Genomic DNA, 18,614 nt, shown 5'->3' on the forward strand with positions numbered 1-18,614 from the left:
CTTTGAAAAGAGGTGTTCAAAGGCAAGTCAGCTGGATTGGGCCTGATTTGGTCTACATTGGACCTGTTATTGGGCCTACATTGGGCTTCAATTGGACCCATTTAGGGCCTAAAAATTACTTAAATTGGCTAGAATCGGATCCTTTGAAGCCTAATTCTTATTGAGCAACTAGTAGAATCTTTAACGAACAACTTAAAAACGCAACAAGATATTCTAAGTGATAGCATGATTTTGTTGTCATGATTCCCTTGACATATTTCGTTTTATCATTTCGATTCATCCCTTTTCTTTTTCCATTTCTCTTCATGTTCGATTCTTATTTTTAAAGAGAAATTCATCAAGACTCTTATCTCGATTATCGTTTAGATTTAATCAAAATTAAATTTAAAATATATAAAAAAATTTAATGATAAAAAAAATTTATAAATATCAAATTTCAATTGATTGCTTGAACCAAATATTCTTTTTTATCCTTTATCATTTGACATTTGTTTTATTTTATAAAAGAAATTAGCAATTGAAATCAAAATTTTTAATAATTAAGTTGTGATATCACTCCTTACCAAGCTACTGTCTATAATTGGTCAAATTTATAATGTTACTAATATATTGTCTATAGCTTTTATTTCCCAAAAAAGAAAGTTATGACATCACTGCTAACCAAATTACTCTCTTCAGTCAAACTTTATCAACTTATTAAATTATACAAATTTTCCAACACGATTCAATCTTGAGCTTTGGCAAGTCAGCATCAGCAAAACCAAATACTATCTCACTAAACCAAGTCATGGCTGCCTCTTCACTTGTATATATCCTCACCCTTTCTTCCTTGTCTTCTTGGTGGAGAAGAAAGAGAGAAAAAGGAGTATGGCTATGGCAAACAAAGCTATCAATCTTGCAAGTGTTGGCCCAGTTTTTCCTTCTTCTGTTGATAGGCTGAAGAAGTCATCATCATCAACCAGTGTTCAAAAGAAGTTGAGGGTGTCAAGATTCCCATCAGTGAAAGCAGTTCAAAGCCCGGTTGAATCAGGTACTGGAAGATGGGCCAGACAGAGACGACCCCAGAACGTAGATGGAGACTTTTTTGTAGGTAAATATCAGTTTTTACCCATATGGTAATAAATTATATACCATACTTTTCTTTTGGGGAGCTTTTTCTTTATCAGATAAGTTCAGTGATGGAAGGGCTGTAAATTTTTTGCCATGAAGGATGGTAACTTTTTAAAGTATAGGAGTTTCCTTTTCTAGCTATGCAAATATTATCGGAAAAGTACATTCTTTTCCATGTTTTAAGTATGCTGGATAGGATATTTTCTCATGGTATATGCACTGCTATCTCTGCTAATTTTGGTATGGCTTCTTAATCCATTTTGCAGATCATACATGCATAGATTGTGATGCTTGCCGCTGGATGGCTCCGGTAATCTTTCGAGCTTACTGTTGTATTAAACATTATGTTATGTAGGGATGGTTTTGTGCAAATGATGCTAGGAAAACAAAACCAAGTAACATAAATTATGGTTCCTACTACTTTACTTCCTCTCTGCATTGATTTCTGTTATAAAGCATGCTGTATTATTCTGATTCCTAGCCGAATTGTGGTTCACTTGTCAATAGATAATAATATCTGGGAATTTCCATTTTCCATGTTACCTGTCTTACTGGGTTCTAGATGTTGGCGAAATAAGTTGCAGCACCTTGTAATAGTTGGCAAATGGTGTCCTCATGAGTAACTAATCTTGTTTGAAAGGTGAAAAATGGTATTCAAAGACTGAGAATGATGGTGGGCATTATGGATGCCTTGCTACTGATTTGCAAAAGTTTGTACCCTTTTTCAGCATATTACTTCATGTATAATATAATCATATCATTCAACCCTGCAATGTAATTTGTAGTTCTTTATATTTTGTTTTATTTCTTTTTAATTAAATCTTTCCAAGTTTAGACTATGCCGTAGATACTTACTTGACAATCTTGAAAACTATTCTCACTCCAAGGCTCTTTCTCTCTTGGCTTTTCAGCAAGTCTTCAAACGAGTTGACGGGATGTCTGCAGTTTTTAAACAGCCAACTTGCAAGGAAGACCGATTAAATGCTCTCCAGGTGCCCTTTCACTGGTTTCCTTTCTAGTTTATCAGTTAGAAGATGATGTTTTCTACTTTCTCCACCTACATCAAAGAGCATGATTTGTTTCTCTATGCATCTCTACAGACTTTCACACATGCACTTGCCTGTCTATTTGTATCTATACGGGTGTAATGATTGTCATCATTGAACTTTTGATGTTTTCAGGCCTTGCTTTCCTGTCCAACAAGCTCAATCCGTACAGAAGTACCTCCTTCTGATATCCTAGAAGCTCAGAAGACATTTCCAATTCCAATAGATGAGAAGAAGCTTCCGGTAATCTTTATCATTCCTAACTGTATTTTTCATTTTACAGTATCATTTGACAGACTGCAGTGTTATTATGTGTACTTGGAATAGCAAGCCTACTTTATCACTGTGGCTATGTGATATAATATACTTTCAGGGTGTTTATCACTGTGGGTATCATTCTGAGAAATCATATGGAGCTGCTTCCTATTTGATCATTCATCCTGAAGGAAATATACTTATAGATAGGTAATATTATACTTTTGCTGCGTAGAAGTTTCTAAAAACTCTGCTGTGAACTGTCATGGTGGGGGAATCTGTCATTTTTGGGGAAAAAATTGGAAATAAGACTGCTTCTAGATCTTTTTCTTCCCCATGATCGCTTCACACATTAGGTTGGACTAACTTGGCTGTATATATTTCTGCAGCCCTAAATTCACAGAGAGACTTGCACAGAAGATCGAGATGCTGGGTGGAGTACGCTATATGTTTTTAACCCACAAGTATGATGACAAATTTTTTTTTATCTTTTGTTCTTCTAGAGGTTGCTGATGCCTAATAGATGTTGTTATGGTCAGGGATGACGTTGCAGATCATGGGAAGTGGTCAAAGCGGTTTAGTTGTGATCGGATTCTGCATTCTCAAGATGTAAGCGTCATGTCCTCATCTCTGATATGCTCTTTCAATTATTTACAGATTTTTGAAAATTCTGTTTGGCAGAAATGTTATCATACTTGCTTTAGTGCCTTTGATGTTCTTAACTCGTACAATATACTACTTCTGATTTATTAATCAGGGATGTTAAGTTTCTATTTTTAATGCTAGAGTGCTCTCTGCCATAGAAATATAGTATGAGAGTTCAATTGAGTTTACTGATAGCTAAAAAAATAGCTTTTCATTTGACTTCTGTCACCTTCATCACTATCTATGGGCAAGTAAGGGCCATGAATGGATGTTGCAGCCTTTTTATGTTGAGTACTAGTTGAACAGTAAATGTGAATTTACAGCTAACTTACTATTTGTAATGGTGATCTCTGTAGGTCGAAGTTTGTACCACTGATGTCGAGATTAAGCTAGAGGGCACCGGTCCATGGAGCCTTGGGGAAGACATTATGCTTATACACACTCCAGGCCACACAGAAGTGAGTTATTAATCTAATGTATACGAAAAGTGTTGAAAATTAGATATCTTACGCAAATATGGATTTCCTATGGCTTGACAAATACTTCCCTGAGTTCTAGGTTGACTTTGCCTTATGTCAGATTTATATGAATAGTCACTCTTTGTTACTTTAGTTGTCAATAATGAGCTTCAAGTATTAAGTTTCATAAATTTAACATTGGATATCTTAGAAATTTCTCAAACAGTTTGACATCGATGCACTGACCAAAGCTCATAATTGTACATTTTATAAATTGTTACAGGGATCGGTCTGCTTGCTTTATAAGTCAGTTAAGGTTCTATTCACTGGTGACCATCTACTGATGAGAGAATCTGGGTTGGACATAATGGAGATATACAATAAATGTTCAGGTAAAACTAAATGAAATCACTATTACATGGCAATGTTTGATAAGTATGGGTGCATTTCATACAATTTTGCCCATTCTCATTGGCTGTAAACATAGTTAATGAATGTTCTAAAAGTCCCTAGAGAAAAGCCAGTGGTCTGCATAGTATGCTACCTGAATGTTCTCTTGTCTTATACTCGAAATCATCATCGAGATGGATAGGTTTATAGTGCCTATCTTTATAACAGTTATTTGATTCTTATTTCATCATTTGAGCTTTTTCTTCATCTTTTTTCCTATGCTCACTACTCTCTTGTTTTTCGCAGTTCCTACACAGCTGAATAGCGTTGAAAAGTTGTTGGAGTTGGAGTTCAATTGGATAATACCAGGTTGGTATCAGTTTTCTTCTACATGTGCAAATTGTATGAACTAAATATTCATGAACTTAGATGTGTGGTGCTGGTTTCTTTGGTGGTGCTTATCCAACTTGCATGCTTCTGAAGAAAAGCCTTCTGCACATGTTATTGGTTGAAACCATTTTGTCCTAGCTTGTCTCTTGTTATGTCCTTTGTTGAACTACACTTCCGAAACATGAACATATGTCCTTTGTCCATTTCTTTGTTCTTATATCCAACCGTCTGCAGCATTTTGCACATGCAAGTTAATTGTTCAAGAAAGATGGGTTAAATTAACCAGGAAGTAGAACCTACTGTTTGTTTTACATCTGTCTTGAACGACAGAAGTTGGATTGAGTGTCTTCATTGTTTTCATATATATGCTATTCGTGAAGATCAATCTCAAAAGTTTCACATCTATTTACAGGTCATGGTAGGAGAATCGAATTCAAAGATGTTCAGGAGAAGAACACCATTCTCGAAGCTTTTGTCGAGGAAAAGTATACTCAGCATTCCTCAGCTATGAATGCTATTAGGAGTTTGCATGTATGAGAGACTGTGTCATCGATGTAAAGAAAAATAATAGGTGCCAATACTTGGTACCATGATGATTAGAGAGAGTTTTCATTTTATCAGAACTTGCTGTATGCCTAAATCTGTTGTACCATGACTGCTAGTCGCACACCGCAAATAAACGTTTTCTTGTTTTCTATTGCAGGATTATACCAAAACCATTGTCCATAATAGTGTCACTTGCTCATCAAATTGCCACTTAGTTTGCTCACTTTTTCAATTTCCACATGCTCTAAAGGAAAAAAACTTGAAAAAATTACGTGGAGATGTCAAAATCTAACCTCATCACAGGAAAATCCTGAAAGCAAAACGGATCAGAAACCCTTCAAAATACCAGGAATGTACCTCCAATGAATGTTCTATGAAGTCATCAGATTTGGGCTCAGGAAAGATGTCTCAACTCATCCTGAGATTAACAGATAACCCAAAAACATTATGGTTACTGTCATTGGTCAATTGTTCTCTTCCTGTTTTTCAGGTTTCTTCGACTCTTATTTGATTACCTGCTACTTGTGTTAACTTACAGACAAGTTCAATCCAAGTTGTATAAATTAGCTTTACAAATTTGTGTAACTTGAAACTTTCAACTTAGTTCACAAGCTTCCACTGTTAAGGTCTGGACAAGCAAGACATCTTTACTTTTGCTACACTGAAAAAGAAAAAGAAATGAATCCTACTTTACCAAATACCATTAAAAAATTAAAAGAAAAATCCTACTTTAATCCTTTAAAACGATAAAGAGTAACAGCAAAAGGTCAAGCTGGTGTAGCTGTCCAACATGAAAACTCAATGCCACTTTCCTGGAAAAGAGCTTTCCGTATGGGAGTCAACAGATTCTTGAATTCCATCCCCATATCTGCAAAAAAATCTTAAAAGTTAGTTAAGCTTCTTCAACTTTGCTTTCTTGTAAGCTAAAGCTCTTGGACACTCCCATCTCTTCCCTCCCTTTCCCCTACCCTGACCTTCTCTTCATTTTTTTCCTTCCTTGAGAATCCTGTAATGTTGTTTTAAGAGATTATGGCCTTGTTTGGAAGTCCAGGAAAGTTGAGTGGACTGCTACTGAGAGTGGGACAGTGTTCTTTTGCTGCTGCTTCAATTGGAGTCATGGTTTCTGCTCCTGGTTTTTTTAACTCCACTGCGTTCTGGTATTATTTCTAATTCTTTTTTGTTTTCTGGTTCTATCCTCATTCTTTATTACTTTCCTCTTTTCTCTTATTTGCTTATGTCCTTGCTTACTTTAACATGATGGGTTGATTGTGGTCTTTATATGATTCTTATAACCTGCTTTGTATGTTAAACTGTTAAACTACTTCTTTCTGAAGCATTTAATTGCCTTCATTTCTTAGCTTTCCTTGGTTGGTTAGTACTTTTCTCTATTTTCCTCCTTGGTTGGTTAATACTTGGCCTTTCGAATGTTTAAGTAGTTCTTTATTTATGAAGGAATTCATCATAAAATGGGAATTCTTATACGAGGTTGTCAGTAGATGGGTCAGAAATTCATAAGAATGTCCCCAATGAAAAAGATGATAATGGTGTACATTGTACCTTTCAATCCACATAAACCAATGAGAAAGGAAAATGGGAAACAGTTAATAAAGTTTGACAATTATACACTCAAATTGTCTTGCAAAAGCCCTCTCAAGGGAAGAGAAACAAGTAAGAGTAATAAATTATGGCGTTAACGGCTGTAAGATCAATGCAATTCTGACAGGAAACCTTCAGAAGTTACTGTTACTTGTTCAAGCAAAAACAAAAAGTGGGGTGATATTGCCCAAAGTTAGTAACAGTCATCAGCATAATTGGTTAGAGAAATATGAGGTTCTGGGATTTGGAAAAATCAAAGAGAATAAAAGGTAAATGCTTTAGAAGAAACAATTAAGATCACATCATGCCCTCATTTTTCTTTCCTCCTCTTCCGGAGATGTGTCCCACATTTTAGGAGACTTAGTCTTACATATATTCCTACTATCCCATTTTTGGTGAGATAAAGCACTAAGTACTCCCACTACCTTTTGTGTGATGTGATAGTGGCAATGACTAATTGCAGTGGCTCCCAATAGACAAAGCATAATCAAATCAGATGAAGAACCCACTGTGCCCTCGATGGCCTGCTCTTACATAATTAGGTAACTCCTGAAAGGTCAACTTGATTTGTAGTGCATGGATTGTTCTTTGTTCAAACCTGAAAATTTTTTTCTCAGTCTTTGGTATCAGAATGCTTCAGCAACACTAGGTGTTAGCAAAGTGTGTTGGAAATGGCATGTTTTGTAAAGTTGCTGTTTATGTCTTTCATACTGTTTCTGGTCTCTCTGCTTATTTTATACATGGTATTAATCCCCTTTTACTCCTTTAGGTTTTTGCTGTAAAAATTTCTGACAAGTCACCATTTCTTCTTGTGTACATCTTTGTTGGCTTCAGCTATTTGATAGCATCAATGGGGCTTCAATTTCTGTGGAGTTTTGGACTAGCATGCCTTGATCTTCATGCTCTGAGGTCAAAGAGAAACCTCCAGAATCCTATCTTAGTGAGCCTGTTTGTTGTTGGTGATTGGGTAATTAAAGTTTCTCTTTCAAAATTTGTTCCTTCATGGAATTAATTTGCTGTCACACACAAACACTTTGAAGGATAATTACTTCGTTATTTTATTGGATTTGTTTCCCTAAGACTATGCATTCATGTCTGTTCAGATTAAATATTTCAATTTCTTGCCAAGTGCCAAGTGCTCCTTGAGCAGCTGCTCTTTTTGTAATTGTTCAGAACAGGCTCTTCTCATGATAGCTTCCATGCCAACAGGAGTCTCCAAATCTCAACGTTGAAGACTTCCCACGGCATTCCAGCTTATCATTAATAAAAACTCATCTTTCAAAAAAAAAAAAAATTTCAATTTCTTGATTCCACAAAGGCTGATTGAAATATGAAAACTAATAGTAAAAAACTAGTGAAAAAGTGATGATGTCCTTCCATGGGAACCACTAACATGTTTCAGATATCGATTCCTTTGTTGATCTAAATTATGACTTTTGCCTAGAATTGTTGTTTACTCATTAATAATCTAACTGGAGTAATGATGCTGATGTAAAATGCAGGTGACTGCTATATTATCTCTTGCAGCTGCTTGCTCATCTGCTGGAGTGACAGTTCTGTATTCAAGAGACTTGGGTTACTGCAGGTCACCTCATATTCCATGCAGCCGGTTCCAAGCATCCATATTTTTGGCCTTTATCTCATGGTTCCTCCTTGCCATATCATCTCATGTCACATTTTGGCTTTTGGCTGCAGTTTAGTGAACCCTATTAGTACCCACCCTCCCTACTCATTTCTTCTTTTAAGTAATACTCATTTTCTTGGAACCTTCACGGATGATCTTAGCATGTTCTTTTGTGAGTTTGTCACTTTCACAAGATTTTTTTCCTTGTTCTTTATGCAGTCAGACAATGACATTGTACTTATGTTTATTAAATTTCAAGAGCAGAAACAACACAGACAAGAAAATGACAGTATCTGCGAAACTCTATTGGTTTCGATTTTCAATTTTAGTTTTCATTTAATCCATTTTAATAGAGAATTTCTCTAACTTTACCCAATGAACCTTTCCTAGGTTTGATTAGTACCCAATAGTTGGTTTGAATTAATGCTGGAAAATGGAGATCTCAAACTTGGCCATACGATCCTCTTTCCTGCTCCAAAGGGGAGGAATGATCCTGCTTTGGGTTTATGGTTCTGCATGCAAGTAAAGCAATAGCTTCTTAGATACCATTTGCCAATGTTTCAGCCACGCAATACATTGAACTTACCTCCCATCTTTCAGGGAGGAAGCCTTTTTGGGTTTGAATAAACTTCAGGCCTCAGGGTCCATGTGAACAACCCTGTTCCAAACCAGAACCTTCCAACCTTTGGGTATCAGATAACATGGAACCAATTCTTTTCAGTTCACTCAGCGAAACCAAGCATGGGAAAGAAGAATATCGACTTGGAAATAAAGGGAGATTGAATCACTAAGAATCACTAAAACTATCATTTCATCACTCATTGTAAATCTTCAGATTTGAGGTAAATGACATGTTCTTGCGAGGTAAACAAGTTAGGAAGGAAGCACACATTACCTTTCGAAGATAAACCATCTAAGAGTTTAAGCCTTTCTGTGTACTAGGTCTTTTCTTAAGATTTCCTCTTGCTCTTCCTGAAAAGTGGCGATTAAGGCTACAATCCCTCCTTAGCCTTTTGCAACATTTGTGGATGGTCATCATGTAGATAGATGATTGCCCACAAAGCTGCATGGGGTGAGGCTTCATGACCAGATAACAACAGCACGAGCAGTAAAATCGATTATATCCTCATCCTCCAACTTCTGGCCTTCCTCTTCTTCAACTTCCATGAGTAGATCAACCGCTCCCTCTATTTTCATTTGGGTCATTAAATTTGACTCTCGGTTCTCCTCTCACTTCCAGAACACCTTGAAGGATCTTAACCAGCAACATTTCCCTTGCCTGATACATGGGAGATGAAGATGATATACTAGTTTTGAAGAAGATGGAGGCAACTCTCACAGAGTTGAGAGCTTGAAGACGTACAAGCACTGAACCAAACTCTTATTGTAAGAGGGATGATGTGCTGCAGCAGGAGTCTGGGAAGTGTGCTAATTCTGGGATGAATATCTCAAGGATCCCCACTTCATTTCATCATAATTAGCATCGTTCCATTTCGTCATGCATGGGAACATTCTATCCAACACTGAGCCAACCCAATCGTAGCTTAAAGGGCATTCCCAATCATGGGTGTGATACAGGGGCGTGTAGGGCAGCAATATCCCACATTACTCACATAAGTGTCTATTGAATGCTTTATATAATAAAAAGTCAAGGCCTGACCTCTACCCTTAGACATGAAATGGTGTGGAGTATTCCAGTACTTCAATATTATAAGCGGTTGGGCCGGGTAGGGCCAACTAACCAGGTCCGACTGTTTTTGCTTTTTTTAACTGAATTTTTTTTTATGCTCAGTTTAAATGAATTTTCTTTGCTTTTTAATGAGATTTTGTTTAACTGAATTTTCTTTGCTTTTTAACCAGATTTTAAATTCAAATTTTTTCTTTGCTTTGTTTATGCTCATTTTAATATGAGATTTTATAGTCAAAATTCAAAATATATAAATTCTATAAAAAATATGAAATTATGTGAAATTTAATAATTGTCTCATATTCAAATAAAAATTACTTAAAATCAATTTTTAAAAAATATAATTTATATAAAAATATGAAATTATGTAAAATTTAAAAATTGTCCCATATACAAATAAAATTACTTATAATCAAATTTTAAAAAATATAAATTATATAAAAAATGAAATAAAAATTGTGATTTTTTTACTAAATATTCTTTCTTTCTTTCTTTTTTTATGTTCATTTGAAGGTGAGATTTTATAATCAAATTTTTTATTTGCTTTGTTTATGCTCATTTTAAGTTGAGATTTATGATCAAAATTTTAAAAAAAATACAAATTATAAAAAAATGAAATTCTGTGAAATTTAATAATTGTCGCATAAACAAATAAAAATTACTTATAATCAAATTTTTTAAAAAATATAAATTATATAAAAAGTACGAAATATTTATGTCATTTTTATACTGAATTATCTTTGCTTGTTTTTTTTTAATGCTCACTTTAAGATGAGATGCAGATTGCAGACCCATCTACTGAGCTTTACTCTGATGCACACAAAATCCCACCTCATGGCCTGCTTACATACTGTTACTAACATGAGCATCTATTCCTTACCACCATAAGAGCCTTGTTCATTTCTCTTCTTGTTTTGCTTCAGGGTGATTAGTTTGCTATAATTCCACCTTAGCCTTTTCCAACATTTCTGGGTGGTCTACATGCAGATAGATGATTGCCCACATAGCTGCATGGGCTGAGGTTTCATCACCAGCTAACTACGAGACGACCAGAAAAATGGATTCAATCCTCATCCTGCAACTTCTGGCCATCCTCATCTTCAACTTCCATGGGTAGATCAACCATTCCTATCTTTTCATTTTGGTCATTCATTTGGCTCTTGGCTCTCCTCTCATCCAGAACACCTTGGAAATGACTTGATAGAAAAATATGAAAAGAAGGATAGAAAGAAAACACCTTTTATATATGTCCAAATGGTTCATCATCTTTCCAAGGCTTTCCAACAGGGTTCCGGAATGGAAACAGTGATGCTTGGACTCCCAAACAAGTTGGTCTTGTACATACCAGGTCGGCCATACCTGTAAGCAATCTCCAATGAAAAAAGGGTGCCAAATTGTGTACAAAACAATAAAATTTAACTTCTCAACAAAGGTGAAATATATAATAAAAAGCAAAGCAAAGACAGTGTTGTTTTCAGAAATTGCATGCCAACAAGCATTACATTATGCAATTCCACGCTTTCTGTTTCATTTGTTCAATGCAAAAGAGCAGATATACAGCATTATATCAGTCATAGGAAGGGAAAGAGAGACGTTTTCGCTAAGTCGTGGATGAAAGAGTCAGGGTTCTTGGACCTGAAAGCTTTGAGAAAGGACCGCATGTTACCAAACGTTGGCCAGACAGGAAAACGTATGTTCCTAGCGGAACAGCAAGAATCAAAAGCCAGGAAATCTAAATCCATTCCGAAATGGTGACTTTGGACTTACGTTTCTCAGACGCCTTATACATGTCATAGCTGGCCAACTGATAGTGGTAGCTCCTATCTATAGCTACAAATTGCCTACCTGCCATAGCACGTATCACTCAATTCCCAGGCAGCATGTATTAATGTCGAATGTAATGGGTGACAGTGTGTGAAGTGAGGAAAGGATAAAAAGAAGCAATAAAGTTCTTCTCCGGGAATCACACTTCTTTGGATTGAATCTCTTTAGTTTTTTTGTGTTGTCAGTCTTCCAGCTGCTCTCCTTTCTTCATTAGATTGACGAAGGAATGACCTTATATTTACATATACTTGAAGGGCGAACTGGAATAAAAGCAATTCTAGACCTCATCCAGTTAAATTTTTAGCTAACCTTATGTCCATGAGATCCGAGTTCGATCGCCCTGCATAATCCTTGGTTTCCAAAGGAAGCTGGTTAAGTGGAGACTGTGATGCCACCAAGGTGAGTGGCCTCAGTGTGGTGGGATCCACTAGTAATGTGCTTATCATTGTAAAGCGTGATGGGATAGGAGACATACTCAAAGATTGAAATGGTATAAGGCTAATTCTGGACCTCATCTAGTCAAGTTAGCTTTTCTGATTAATATATGTATGCATGACTATACTTGACACCACTGGTTCAAAGAGCATCCTTGGTAGTTTTCTGAATGTATAGTGCATAATAAGCTCTACTTTTTTCCCATTGTTTATGTAACCCAATAGAAAACATATTGACAAACTACTTGATCAGTCTCCGGTAGTTCCATGAATGATTCTGCAAGGTTCATTATCTTGTAAAGTCTCAACAAGAGCAGGTTTAATCTTTGTAGCCATAATCATGTTTAACACCAGATTCATGAGTATTTGGACAAATAACATGAAAATCGAATCACTAAGGTGCATGCTTATTATTAAGATCTAGAAGAACTTGCAAGTTTTAACTCCATGCTTTCAACATAAACAAGATACATGGAACCCAGAACAGCAATGTCCCTGGTGTCCTGATTTCCAATGGTAGAAATTCCCATCCCACCAGATATATATAAATGAGACCAACCTCCACTCATCAGGATGGTGATATATACTTGCTGGATTAGAACAGGCATTAAGTCTTAACTATGTGGATTTGACTATCTGTCATTATGATCTGTGGGGTGCTAAACTGCTACACATGCATTTGACTGTCCAGAAACATGTGCATATTCAATGAGAGACTGTCACAAGGCACAAGTATCGAAATATGGAAAATGTTATGCACACTCTAATCAAGTAATGCTCTGCTGCAGTGCAGCCACAAACACCACTGTTTGGAGCATTATAATTTTGAGTTTCTCTAGGTGAATTGTCCTGTTCCTGCCTACTCTAGAACAAACTTGTCTGGTTAGGAATTTGCATAAACAAGAAAAACTGGATCTTGGTGTTGGGTAATTTTAAGTGTAGCAGGGCCAAGAGTTCTGATATAGACAAAGTTGGTTAATCTATTTAGCTATAAGAAAGAGTGAGAAAAGAGGATGAAAAACTATGTTCCCAACTCCACCATGATGGATACAACTCAGCTAAGAGAAGTTACAGCTATGCTGTCAAATGACATTGGACCCTCTTCCATAAACAACAAAAAATTTTCACTAAGTTTTTATTTGTTTGTTCTTGAGAAAACAACAGCTCAACAAGTCAATGTCACTGATAATTCATGTCCCCTTGGGGTAGCCCCATAACAAGATAGTGATAATGACATGCGAATATGCTCTTCAAGCTCTTTATCCTCCATTTTAAGTGAGCAAGAGAGCTGGGAAAGAGGGAAACTTGTTTGATTCCTGTTCATTCCTTACATAAGCTGACAAGCAAAACCATTAATGGTGATTGTTCAATCTTAATCATCAATATAACATACACCAATTTTCTTTTTTTTTACAATCGACGTAGTAGGTCTACCAACTGTAAAATTTTAAATTATTAATGTTCAATATTAACAAAAAATTACAAAAAAATATATTTTTGTGACCCACAAGCATGTCACTTCTCCACATGGTAGGCCACATATTCTTCCATCAACCTTTTCCCCCTCATACGTTTTCTCTGAGTCTGTATAGTTTCCTCCACTTGCTTCCAAAATCTACAGAAAGAAACGAATTGGGTCTTCTTGTGACACTTGGAATGTTATTTTCATTGAAGGATCTGACCAATAAATGACAATTAAATAGGGTTCAATTTATCAGATCTTGGAAGATTTTGATAGCTAAAATGCTTAACCCCTCATATAATAAACGAGGCCAATTTCCACTACACGTCTTGCCTTTTGCAATTGGCCTTTATCCTATTGGCAATTTGGCATCATGAAGCAGAAGGGAAATGTACATCTTCTTTGGTTGCCTTCTATGGATTCTGGCTAACATAGTTTGACAGAATCAAAATTAGGTAAGAAAATAATGAAAGAAAGAAAGGGATGGGTACTCATAAAGAATAACTATTAGAACTGCCACAAGCCTAACTTGATTAGCCAAAAACCCAGTCCCCCCAAGCTCCCACTTGCTTTGACAGGACACTGGAAAGAGAAATATGAGTGTGCGTTTAGCAGGAGTTTGCTCCATGAAAGAGCAACCGCAGAATCAAATTTAGAAAAAAAAAAATCCACAATAGTTCCTGTCCTTGTGTTTGGCTTTCAAGCTGTGTGACCACAAGGAACTTGAACTTTCTTTATTGTGTTCTTATGTGAACCTTTACAAGTACTTGTCCACTTTTGCCCTACCCACCTACCAATTAATATTGTTATTATCTTCTCTTTCTTTTTGTATTTTTTAAAATTCAAAAAACAAATATATTGTTACAATCCATTTTAAAAATATATTTTATTTTTTATTTCATAAAAGTTCAAAAAATTCAAAAAACAAAAAAGTTATTCTAGTTTTAAATGTAATGCAAGTATATCCCGACAAGTTATTTCAACCTCAAATGCAAATACATCTCGTTTCTTTCGTTTTCAACCTCAAACACAACTATAGTTACTTGTATTACACGTATGATTGAAATTATATCGAAAAATGAGAATTGTGTGACCTTTTTTAAGCTCTAATTAAAGAGTTTGATGCCTCTAAATCTGCTTGCAGAGTGATATATTTACTTCATCAATTGCCCATCAATCTAGCAAGAGTTAATGGAATGGTGCATTTACATGTCATAAATGGTGTATTATTTTTGTTTTTTGTCAATTTTGGCCCACCAGAATTGGAGAAAAGATTCAGATCCAATGCTACCGACAGATTGCGGTCATACAAATATCGAGATATAAAAGAACAGCATACTAGAATACTAAATGCATAAATACTAATAATAATAATAATAATAACTCACCGATTATTCTTTGAAAATGCTCAAATAAAATATACAATTGAAAAAATTAATTGTTCATAAACCAAGTGATAATTTATTTTTATATACACACTAAAGTTACACATTTCACACCAATGATCATCTCAATGCAGTTGGCTACAGAAAATGACCCTTGAACCGTCGAAAACGCATCACTCAGACTTGGAGAAACTGAGTTTTTTACAACTGTGTTGGAGGGGGAGGGGTAGACAAAGAAGGAAAGTAAAAAAAATATAACAAAAGAACAAACGCATGACAATTTAAGTGAATACTCCCTACAAGATATTCTAACTCATCAGGGAACAGAACTTGTCACATGACTATCTCTGGCTTCAAAATGCTAGACTTGATCTCTTTGTGAGGCAGAACCACCCCGCCGTTGCTGTAAATTTCATCGCATACGTGGACATCTTCTCCGAGGATGGTCATGTTCTCTACACGAGCCCATTGCCCAACGGTGGAGTGCCATCCGATGATGCTGCTGGATATGCAGGCGTGCTTCTTGATGCGAACTCCACGCATGACTGTGCAGCGGGAGAGTCTGACTCCAGACTCGACCACGCATCCTGGACCGATTGCCACATCGGGTCCAATCAAACATCCTTCTCCGATCTTAGCACTCTCATGAACCAAAACATTTCCCACAATGTGTGGACCAGTGGCCAACTTAGTTGAAGCTTTCTTTCGCAGGGAGTCTAGATAAAGTCTCAGGCCAGTAATGTAATCCCTTGGCTGACCAATGTCCATCCAAAACCCTGGTAGGACCATTGCATACAGCTTCTTCTCTGCTGCAATCTTTGGGAAGACCTCCTTCTCGATTGAAGTGGGTCTCAGTTCAATTCTATCAAGAACAGATGGGTTCAGCAGATAAATTCCAGCATTAATTTTGTTCCCAACAAACAATTTGGGTTTTTCCACAAATTTGTCGACTTGCCCTGTTGATTCTTCCATAACAACCACACCGTATTTTGACGGCTCATCCACCTACACAAGTATTAAAATGCCTTCAAAGGAAATACACTGAAATTGAAAATAAAGAAAATTTTAGAACTGAATTATTACCTTGGTTACCATTATGGAAGCTTCTCCTCCATGGCCTTTGTGGAATTCAATCATTTCTTTGAATGGGTACTCGCTGATAACATCACTGTTAAGCACAAAAAATGGCTCACCAGAACCATCAATGAGTTTGTCCCTAGCCAAAGCAAGAGGACCAGCAGTGCCGAGTGGCTCAGTCTCTTGAGAGCATGAGATCTTGATCTCAACTTTAGCTTCAAATTCCTTCAAGAAGTTCAACATTACCTGCAAAATCAAGTGGCCACTGGTCAGCCCATAAGCACTTAACCACCTAACCTTTCAGACCATTGTATCAATTTTACATCTCCTACACAAGGAAACACCTCACATACCTCAGGTTGGTAGTTAATAGCCAAAACAACTTCAGTTACACCAACAGCCTTAAGAGCCTCAATCTGTAAAATATTGAAAGATAAATCAGTCCACAAAATCAACAAGCTTATCCTGAGAAAACAACAAAGAGAAACCACTAAACCAAAAAAGAAAATTTCCAAATATCAGATGTATAATAAAGGCCATTCTGCAAAAATATACCTGATGCAGGATCATGGGTTTGTTAGCAAATTCAACAAGCGGCTTAGGAACACTAAGGGTCAACGGCCTCAATCGTGTTCCAAATCCTCCAACAAGAATAAGTGCCTTCATTGTGATACACCTTCTGCTTTACCTGTAGATAGTACAGTCAGTATCTTAAGCAGCAACCAAACATCAGACTAAAATAGGAAAGCAACCTAAGATATGCAATCCCAAATGAATCCACACAGACTCTTCTACCTATGCATGACAAGAAAAGAGAGATTGACCAACACAGAAATCTATATTGACATTTGTAGATCTAACAGTGATGAGCGAATCAGAACCAATGAGTATGAATTCAAGAGTGACACGAATTCACCACATGCAAAGAGAAGAAAACCAGACAAATCTAAAGCCAAGCACAAGAGAAAAGAACAAAACATTCAAACACGCGTCTTGCGCCAAAAAAAAAAAGCTAAAACGTCAAAAAGCACTACTGAAAATCCATCCAAAAATGGTTTAGATGATATTGAAACACAAATTCCAGCAATTCCACAGGTTGTTTTCTTTAATAAGAACGACAAATCGATTCACATGGAACCGAAAACAAAATCCAGCTGCTGTGTAACCCCTGCTTCAAGTAATGACAGATGGCTTAAGATACTTCATCTTTCCTCTTTTCTTTTTCTTTGCAAGGGAAAATAGTAGTTTTTAACTGATTTAAGTGTCAAGAGAATTTCCTTTCTCGCTTCCACCCTCCAATAGAGTCATGGAAAACAGGGAATCGCCACGAAAATCACGCCTAAAAGGATTAACACAAGTTTCTAACTAGAAGCATTTGAATTGAAAAATTCCAAGTAAGCGAAATGAAAACTTAGCAAGAAAAACATATTCAACTGAGTCAGTCTTGATCTGGCGACGCGGGAATTCTTGACCTTTACAAAGTATTTGACAACAAACATTGCAAAAAGAAAACGGCCTTAAGCCATTAATAACGAAAACTTTAGTAGAATTCTAAACCACCATTAAAATCCTGATTAAACATAATAAATTTAACTTAGATTTGTGGCTAAACGAGAAATGAAATCAATTGAATTAACTTAGATTCATTTTTCTTCTTCTTAGAAAGATTTTACGCGTGATTTACCATGTAAAAAATCAGATCTAACAATAATAATAACATTACAAATCAAATTAAACCTCAAAATTCTCCCAAAAAAACGTAAAAACAATTGAAAAATAATAGAAAGCGAACGCCGAATGACATTTTGAACTCCATTGAGACATATTCAAGCTAAACTATTACGAACAGCGAGAAAGACAGCGTACAGAGCTTGGAAGGACCATAATTCAGCGATTACCTTTAAGCCTTACCAGATCCAAACCCGAACTGAGTTCAAATTGAAAACTCGAGCCCGATTCGAGGCGCAAATATAAAATGGGCGGGGAAACGAGTCGACTCGGACGAGTTTGGCTGGCTTTCTTTTTTTTTTGTTATTTAGTAACCGTTTTTTTTTTCCGTCGGGAGCTGAGCTGGCAACTGAGGAAAAAAAGAGGGCGCTGTTTTAAGAGAAAGTAGAGCGGTATTTATACAAGCGAGAAAGAGATGAGATATAACTAACGTGAAATATTTGGCGGATTCGAAATTAAATATTAAATTCAATTTTGGAACTTCTTTTCTTTTAGCGACGGAACGGAAATTGTAGGGGATGTTTCGAGGTGATTTCGGGTCTTTGGACGGGTAACTGCTTCCGGGTTGTGGATAAAAAAGTACGGTCCGGAATGTTGTTGACGAAAGTGTTGCAGAGAAAACGATGGTAAGGAAAAAAGGAAAGTGTCTGATTGACTTTGAGTATGTTAACTCTCACAGTCGATGGATCTTAGTAAATTGAAAATTAAATTTTTATTTAGAATTTATATTTGATACATTATTTATCATATAAATTTCATATGTTGTAGTAAATTAAATATTGTATAAATTTTAAAAATATATAAAAATAAATATTCATAATTTAAAAAATAATATCCGTATACATTTACGAGCGTTTATAAATTCTTTTGTTTAACCTTCTTACTACCGCAATTGAGTACTTACTATCAATTTTTTACATTTTTTGTAATTTTAATTTAAAATAAAATAATTATTTT

The 18,614-nt window shown here is 36.0% G+C and overlaps 3 protein-coding genes and 1 long non-coding RNA gene across 5 annotated transcripts; 2 read left to right on the forward strand and 2 right to left on the reverse strand.

The window, feature by feature from the left end:
- The first annotated feature begins 790 nt into the window (after positions 1-790).
- Positions 791-4,991, forward strand: LOC110425125 (metallo-beta-lactamase family protein). Its single transcript, XM_021439932.2, has 11 exons — positions 791-1,090; positions 1,377-1,420; positions 2,022-2,102; positions 2,292-2,399; positions 2,530-2,621; positions 2,801-2,875; positions 2,951-3,020; positions 3,413-3,514; positions 3,798-3,906; positions 4,211-4,273; positions 4,707-4,991. Exons 1-11 carry the CDS (start codon positions 868-870, stop codon positions 4,829-4,831), a joined length of 1,092 nt encoding a protein of 363 aa, XP_021295607.1. The 5' UTR covers positions 791-867; the 3' UTR covers positions 4,832-4,991.
- Positions 4,992-5,603: 612 nt separating this feature from the next.
- LOC110425126 (CASP-like protein 5B2) lies at positions 5,604-8,387 on the forward strand. Its single transcript, XM_021439933.2, has 3 exons — positions 5,604-5,997; positions 7,271-7,403; positions 7,939-8,387. Exons 1-3 carry the CDS (start codon positions 5,870-5,872, stop codon positions 8,134-8,136), a joined length of 459 nt encoding a protein of 152 aa, XP_021295608.1. The 5' UTR covers positions 5,604-5,869; the 3' UTR covers positions 8,137-8,387.
- A 2,186-nt stretch (positions 8,388-10,573) lies between these two features.
- On the reverse strand, positions 10,574-11,949 carry LOC110425580 (uncharacterized). Its single transcript, XR_002446031.1, has 3 exons — positions 11,717-11,949; positions 11,515-11,592; positions 10,574-11,106 (listed from the first exon to the last, which is right to left on the reverse strand). It is a non-coding gene; the product is annotated as an uncharacterized LOC110425580 (long non-coding RNA).
- A 2,956-nt stretch (positions 11,950-14,905) lies between these two features.
- On the reverse strand, positions 14,906-18,062 carry LOC110425382 (mannose-1-phosphate guanylyltransferase 1). Of its 2 annotated transcripts, none has more exons than XM_021440285.2 (5): positions 17,841-18,062; positions 16,485-16,617; positions 16,283-16,345; positions 15,936-16,175; positions 14,906-15,857 (listed from the first exon to the last, which is right to left on the reverse strand). In XM_021440285.2, exons 2-5 carry the CDS (start codon positions 16,593-16,595, stop codon positions 15,186-15,188), a joined length of 1,086 nt encoding a protein of 361 aa, XP_021295960.1. In that variant the 5' UTR covers positions 16,596-16,617; positions 17,841-18,062; the 3' UTR covers positions 14,906-15,185. The 2 variants fall into 2 exon arrangements, with proteins under 2 accessions (XP_021295960.1, XP_021295959.1); XM_021440284.2 differs by having other exon boundaries at positions 17,828-18,062.
- Between the last annotated feature and the right edge of the window lie 552 nt (positions 18,063-18,614).

This window comes from Theobroma umbraticum, unplaced genomic scaffold (assembly GCF_002168275.2).
Source record: "Theobroma umbraticum cultivar Fairchild unplaced genomic scaffold, ASM216827v3 scaffold_81.0, whole genome shotgun sequence".
Classification (NCBI taxonomy): Eukaryota; Viridiplantae; Streptophyta; class Magnoliopsida; order Malvales; family Malvaceae; genus Theobroma; species Theobroma umbraticum.

Bases quoted from the DNA above. Each gene is read 5' to 3' on its own strand.
- LOC110425125 (XM_021439932.2), top strand. From the start codon at position 868: ATGGCTATGGCAAACAAAGCTATCAATCTTGCAAGTGTTGGCCCAGTT. The intron at 2,876-2,950 runs GTATGATGACAA...TGTTATGGTCAG, and splicing joins TATATGTTTTTAACCCACAA to GGATGACGTTGCAGATCATG. The intron at 3,515-3,797 runs GTGAGTTATTAA...AAATTGTTACAG, and splicing joins ACACTCCAGGCCACACAGAA to GGATCGGTCTGCTTGCTTTA.
- LOC110425126 (XM_021439933.2), top strand. From the start codon at position 5,870: ATGGCCTTGTTTGGAAGTCCAGGAAAGTTGAGTGGACTGCTACTGAGA. The intron at 5,998-7,270 runs GTATTATTTCTA...TGTTGGCTTCAG, and splicing joins TTTAACTCCACTGCGTTCTG to CTATTTGATAGCATCAATGG. The intron at 7,404-7,938 runs GTAATTAAAGTT...TGTAAAATGCAG, and splicing joins TGTTTGTTGTTGGTGATTGG to GTGACTGCTATATTATCTCT.
- LOC110425382 (XM_021440285.2), bottom strand. From the start codon at position 16,595: ATGAAGGCACTTATTCTTGTTGGAGGATTTGGAACACGATTGAGGCCG. The intron at 16,346-16,484 runs GTATATTTTTGC...AATATTTTACAG, and splicing joins AACCCATGATCCTGCATCAG to ATTGAGGCTCTTAAGGCTGT. The intron at 15,858-15,935 runs GTAATAATTCAG...ATACTTGTGTAG, and splicing joins CTTCCATAATGGTAACCAAG to GTGGATGAGCCGTCAAAATA.